This window comes from Mus caroli, unplaced genomic scaffold (assembly GCF_978045245.1).
Source record: "Mus caroli unplaced genomic scaffold, Mus_caroli_1 scaffold_14, whole genome shotgun sequence".
In the NCBI taxonomy this organism is placed as follows: Eukaryota; Metazoa; Chordata; class Mammalia; order Rodentia; family Muridae; genus Mus; species Mus caroli.
This window is the reverse complement of record NW_028227269.1, coordinates 84,614,264-84,620,263: the sequence shown is the minus strand read 5'-3', so window position 1 is coordinate 84,620,263 and position 6,000 is coordinate 84,614,264. Positions and strand designations below refer to the sequence as shown.

At 45.9% G+C, this 6,000-nt stretch overlaps 1 protein-coding gene across 12 annotated transcripts in view; it reads right to left on the bottom strand.

The window, feature by feature from the left end:
* Ttll5 (tubulin tyrosine ligase like 5) overlaps positions 1 to 6,000 on the bottom strand; it is a 238,267-nt gene continuing 232,267 nt past the window's right edge. For all 12 annotated transcript variants that reach the window (XR_015045248.1, XM_029484762.2, XM_021178935.3 and 9 more), the window contains one exon: positions 1 to 617. Coding sequence is in view for 2 of the 12 variants with exons in the window: in XM_085830562.1 (XP_085686688.1) it covers positions 595 to 617 (23 nt within the window). In the remaining 10 variants the exon portion in view is untranslated. The remainder of the gene's footprint in view (positions 618 to 6,000) is intronic.

Here is a 6,000-nt window from a genome sequence, read left to right as displayed (position 1 = left end):
AAAAGTTGAATTACTTTATTAATCTTAGAAGTCAGTAATTCCAAATGGCGCCTGGACCATGGCAGCCGCCTACTTGCCTCCCACTCTGGGGAGCCGGTGCTGTTGGCTCCCCGCCCCCCATACTCTCGGGGAAAGGGAGAGCAAGTTTGGTGGTTGATGTTGGGATCTGAAGCTTGTACAAAATAAAATAAACTTAATATTTCAATCTGGAAAAGCAGCAAAAGCCAGATGCAAACAGCCAAAGAGCCTCTTTTATACCATCTGTGAGCAGCAGGAGGAGAGACAGAGGGACCTAGCAGGGTAGGGGGAGGGCAGGGAAAGGCACACTCTGAAAGGGGTTCTGCTGGGGACACGCATCAGGTGACAGTCCCCACTGCCAAGTCTCATCCAAACCCACAGGGTCTGTTCCCTGTTGTCCTGGTAAAAGTCTGGGCTGGCTGATGGCAAGCATCTACTGTCACTTCTGCTTAAAGGCCTTGGGGACTCAGAGGCAGCAAAAAAATACTATGGACCCCTCACAGCACCGTGGAGGCTTAGCCTCCATCAAGCTCCCAGGAGCGCACAGCAGGTTCTTCTTCCCTTGGAGTCTCTGGTTCATCTGTCAGTGTGAGCAGGGTCTGGAAAAGAGCGTCAAGCAGTTAGTGACTAGAGGGCAACTCTCTGACAACTAACAAGGGCTGTCCCTAACCAAGGAAGCTCACCCAGAGCACAAACTAATTTTAACTTCTGCTCCAATCCATCCTAAAACATCTGTGTCCTGTTGCTGCTGCTTTATGGGTGACTTTAGTTCCTTTTGCTGGGGATTAAAAACCATTTACTCTTGTTTACTTGACTACTCTGTAAAGAGACTGGGTCTTACGGAGCTGCCCAGGCTGACCCTGATATCCAAGGCTCAAGTCATCAGGCTGCTGCAGTCTCCTGAGCAGCTGGCAGCACAGACAAAGCTGCCATGCCCAGAAGCAGCAGCCCCTCATTATGCCCAGTGGTGCCCTTCGGTAGTCCCAGGTACACGGGAAGCTGAGGCAGGAAGATTGCGTCAGCCTATGCATTCAAAGGCAGCCTTGGCAACAACAGTTAAGACTCCTCCATCCAAAATAAACAAGCTTTAACATTCACACTCCCTCTTCTTGTTTATTGAAGTTGAAGAGACTAAAAGTGTCCATCTTTTCAGGGTCAGTGTCAGCATTTTTAAACTGTGAGGTAAAAAAGTCCCATATGTGCCTTTGAGATCTGACCCGTCCCCACTGCATGCTCCTGGTGCCTGCTCCTCACTTTCCAGCTTTGGGAAAGTACTCGCTAAGGAGCCAGCAGGACACTCCCAGGCCTTGCCCAGTTGCCCTGCTCTGAATCTATCCTTTCCTCAACTGCTTACAATTTAAAATAGGTTTAAGGAAAAGTTGTTTTTTAAAAATTACTGATTATGTTTGTGGGGGAGGTGTATGAGCACAAGCCCAGCTTCCCCTGGATGCACAGCAGTTCCACCGGTGGGAGTTGGCTGCTTTGGGAACTAGCCTGGCCCCAGCATCTGCTTAAAGGTTCCTGATAGCTCCTATTCCAAAAACGGGACATCAGACTCCCCTAGAGCTGGGGTTCTATGGTGGTAAGCTGCCCGAGATGAGTGGTGGGAAACTTGAGGTTGATCCCTGGCACTGAAAAATGAATGAATGAATGAATGAGTGAGTGAACGACAAGATTGGCAGAAAGGTCTTTATGATTATCTTCCTCTTGTTTGCTTGATTCTCAAGGCATGTAGAATGTGGTTTTCATTCCTCTCAAGTGTGTGTGCTTTCCTGTGTGAATGTGTGTTCAGATGCTCATGGTGAAGGTCAATGTCAGGTGACTTCCTCCTTGGCTCTTGCTTTTGAGACAAGAGTCCTGTTCTCTCTTGAAGCCCAGCATCTGCATCATCATCATCTCAAAAGGATCCGTTTCCCACGTTTTCTTTCCTTAATTCCACTTATAGATCTGTTAGGCCCTCACGGCTGGCCGTCCATCTCCCCACCCCATGTTCTGCACTCCACATAATTTCTTTAAACACACCTCTGGGTCTAATGTGCCATTCGGCCATCCTACCTCAGTCATCTTTTCGAACAGAATGTGGAAGTTTGTGTGCCACAGTTCTGATCTATGGCTTATAACTCATTTCTTATTCCCTCCAATTTCCCTGGCCATGCAAGCGTTCATTTTGCATCATGTGACTTTAGTATCAGTCTTTGCAGATCTAGAACTGGCTGTTTTGTCCACTTTTGCTTATGGGACTGTTCTAGTATTTTAAACTATGACATCACATTTCTTAGAGTTTCACCTATGGAAATTACTGAGAACTGCAGCAGCACAAACCCAGATTTTCTTAAGCTTGCCTCTCTATTTGCATGTTTATGGCCACAGAGAAGGGCACTCTTCTTGCCCCCGAGATTTGCCACGTGAGTGAGTGCTATGCGGTCTCTCCAGACAGAGAGCACTGCTACGGCAGGAGCAGGCTTGGGTTCTTACCCTCCAGGAGGTACAGAGCCTGGACAGCAGCTCTGGGAAACAAGCCCATGTGCTTCTGTTTCTGGTCTAGGTCTGGACTCCCCCATGGACTGCTGCGACTTCTGGAACAACCCACCATGCACCTTCCCCTACACTCTTGGAAGTACAGAGGCCATGTCTTGTACACTCTCATTCCATCCTGAGCACTTGTGTCAATTAAATGTTTTCACGGGAGTTGCTTGGTGGATAGCTTACTGTTGGGAAATATGGAAGACAATCAATAGCAGGTGTAAGAAACCGCCGACTAATGCTGCAAAGTAGGTTTGTGCAACAGCCAGACACTGGGGTGCTAAGTGCCAATCCATACATCTAGACTCGGGCTCCCACGGGCAGCTCAGCAGCTGTCTCAAGGGGAAAGACACCCATTTCCTAGGAGCTCACACAACTCACAGGCTTTAGGTGCTCAGGAAAGGCAGGATTATCACTTCTGGGCCATGAGGCAAGGCCAAAACCTCAACCAGAAACTTAAAATTGAATGAGTTTCTAATTTTTATTATTATTATTATTATTATTATTTGCTTTGTATTCAGGACAGGGTTTCTCTGTGTAGCTCTGGCTGCCCTATAACTTATTCTATAGATCAGACTGGCCTTGAACTTAAGAGATCCACCTGCCTTTGCCTCTCAAGTGTAGGATTAAAAGTGTGCGCCACCACAGCCTGACAGATTTGTTATTTTTAGTCTCTCAAGGTTTGATAACGTTTGAAGCAAGGAAAATGTTGTTTGTTTGTTTGTTTTTAAGACAGGGCTTTTCTATTATGTAGCCCTGCCTATACTGCAGCTCACAGAGATCTACCTGCCTCTGGTCCCAAGTGCTAGGATTAAAGGCTTGGTACACCATGCCTAGCTAAAAAATATATTAAGTATCCCATGCTGGATTTGAACTTGTCCTCAGCCCAAGCTGAGGATGACCTTACATTCCTGTGCTTCCCAAGCGATGGGATTACAGGCATAAACCACCACCATGCTCATGTTATTGGGTGTTGGGTTTTAAATTTTGTTTTGCATTTATTCATATAAATAAAAAGATCTTTATCTCTTAGGTCAGTCCCTAAAGCCTTTCCAACTGGTCGGTGCTGCCTGGTAGTGTCCTCTGGCATCTTTCTAGTTTGATGAGAAGGGAAATGGCCTAATCCCCTTATTTATAGCCTGAGTGACACTGGCAGAAAGGCACAGCTGGGGCGAGGGCCACGCTCTGCCCCTCACCTTGCCGGGCACTGTTCCAGCCCTTAGGAATGAACAACACAGGCACACAAGAACATCAGATCCATTTCACAAAACCTTTCCCTGGGTGACACAGCTGCGAGGGGTTGATCAGAGCTAAGTCAGCACAGGGTAATGGGAAGGCAGTTGTGCGGCATGGGTTACCAGGACCAGCGCTGGCTGGGAGCTGGCTTTAACTTCAAACCCTCCCAGAACCCTTTTAATTGTGAATGAGCAATGAAAGTGCTTGGTCTAAGCCATAGATGTCAACACCAACAAGAGCTCCAAGATGTTCGACTTCAAATGTGTGAATAGTTTTTAGTATAAGGCTATTTTAAGGAACTATTGTTATTGTTTTTATACAATAAGCCTTTTTACTTGAGATGAAGTTTTTGCCCAGGCTGGCCTTGAACTCGTGATTCTGTTCTAACATTCCCTTGTCAGTATTACAGATGTGCACCACTTCACCAGGCTAACTCTTTTTCTAGGAAAAATGCACATCATTTTTGAAAACATATTTGATTTTTACTAACCTGTTTTTCTTATTATAGTTTTCTTATTGTGGTTCCTTTTTCTTAATAGAACCACCAGGTAAATCTACCAATAAAATATCATGAAACAGAAATGTGTCTCTGGATGACTTTCCAATGTGGCTAGGTGGAACAGTTCTTCCTGTCCCTGCACGTAGACAGTAATATCCAGAGGGAAGGCCACTTTACATGTGTGACAGTGATATCCAGAGGGAAGTCTATTTTACATATGGGGCACCCCTTTTTTTTAGCATAAGGATATTTAATATCTACCCTTTTATGAAAATTTAAAAATTGCATAGCTGATCTAAATTAAACTTCTTGGGTTCTAATTCTGTGATGTCAGTTTTGAAGCACAATCTACCTAAGTATATCTGATTATTTCTGTCCATCTATACAAATTTAGATTTGTGGCTGGGTGTGGTGGTGCACGCCTTTAATTTCAGGACTTGGGAGCCAGAGGCTGGTGGAGCCTAGTGAGTTTCAGGCTAGCCAGGGTTGCACAATGAAACCCTATCTCAACAAAAAAATTGTAGAATAACCACCGTAAGAATAATTATCTTATAAAGAGTTCTGACTCTCTTCCAGCCATTCTGTGGTGGCAAGGGACAAGCAGAACTGGCCTTCAATCTGACTGAAACATTTCTTCACATTTACTTTTGTGCATGTTCATATCATGGTCATGTGGAGGTCAGGGGACAGCCTGAGGGAGCAGCTCCTTCCTTCTACCCTGAGCTCAGGTAACAGCAGACCCTGGCAATCTTCTCTTTCTATTCCATTGTCTCTACTGGGGCTGGGGAGCAGTTGATGGTTGTGACCCTGAGTGTTCTCTTACTGTTAGGCCAGCACTCCCTGGAGAGCAAACACAAGCTCCAGCTTTGTGTTGGTGGCTGATTCACACCACAACTGAATTCAAATAACCACTAAGATGCTACTGACTGGTCCTCACGAACCTGAATGTGACCTGCTAATTGATTCAGTGACCCACTGCTGCTAGGTCATGACTCACAGTTTAAAAGTCTCTGTGAACTGGGGCATGGAGATCCACGCCTGTAATCCTAAGACTAGGGAGGCTAAGATGGGAGAATCACCCTGAACTCTACGCCAGCCTGGTACACGCGGTGAGTTTCAGGTGTGTCTTAACTATAATACTCTGTCTCAAACAACAAGACAACCAAACAAGCCAAAATACAAAACAAAAAAGACAAACCACTGTTCTTATGAGAGAGTTTAGAGGAAGCTGAGAGAAGTGGTGTATTCTATTCCAGAAGCAGCTGGGGGAGATGGCATGTGCCAAGGAGGCTCAGTTCCCAAGCATCAGAAGGGCAGAACTCACGTTCCGAGCTTCTCTGAAGACCTAGCCTCCAGCGACCCCAGGCCGTCATCCTAGCAGCTTCAATGTGCACTGCACGTACAAACTCAGAGAAACCACAGTCTCTGTGCTTACGTTCTTCCTCTGTAACGTGGAAGTAACTTGACAAATGTCAGCGGCTACTACATGACACTGTTCTGAATATTCGAAAGGGTTCTGTGGAACATGAGTCACAAGGAAATAATCTAAACACAAATCTATCCCCAGACAATTTAAAAAAGGCACCTGTGTCAGCATATTAGTTCACAGTCCCTATATCATGCATTTCTGGAGTCTAAAATACTCAGATGTCTATAGGGGCCACCAGCTGGGCTCTCCCAGGGCTCCTCCTTAGCCCTGGTCACTGTGCTGTTCTTTCTCACAC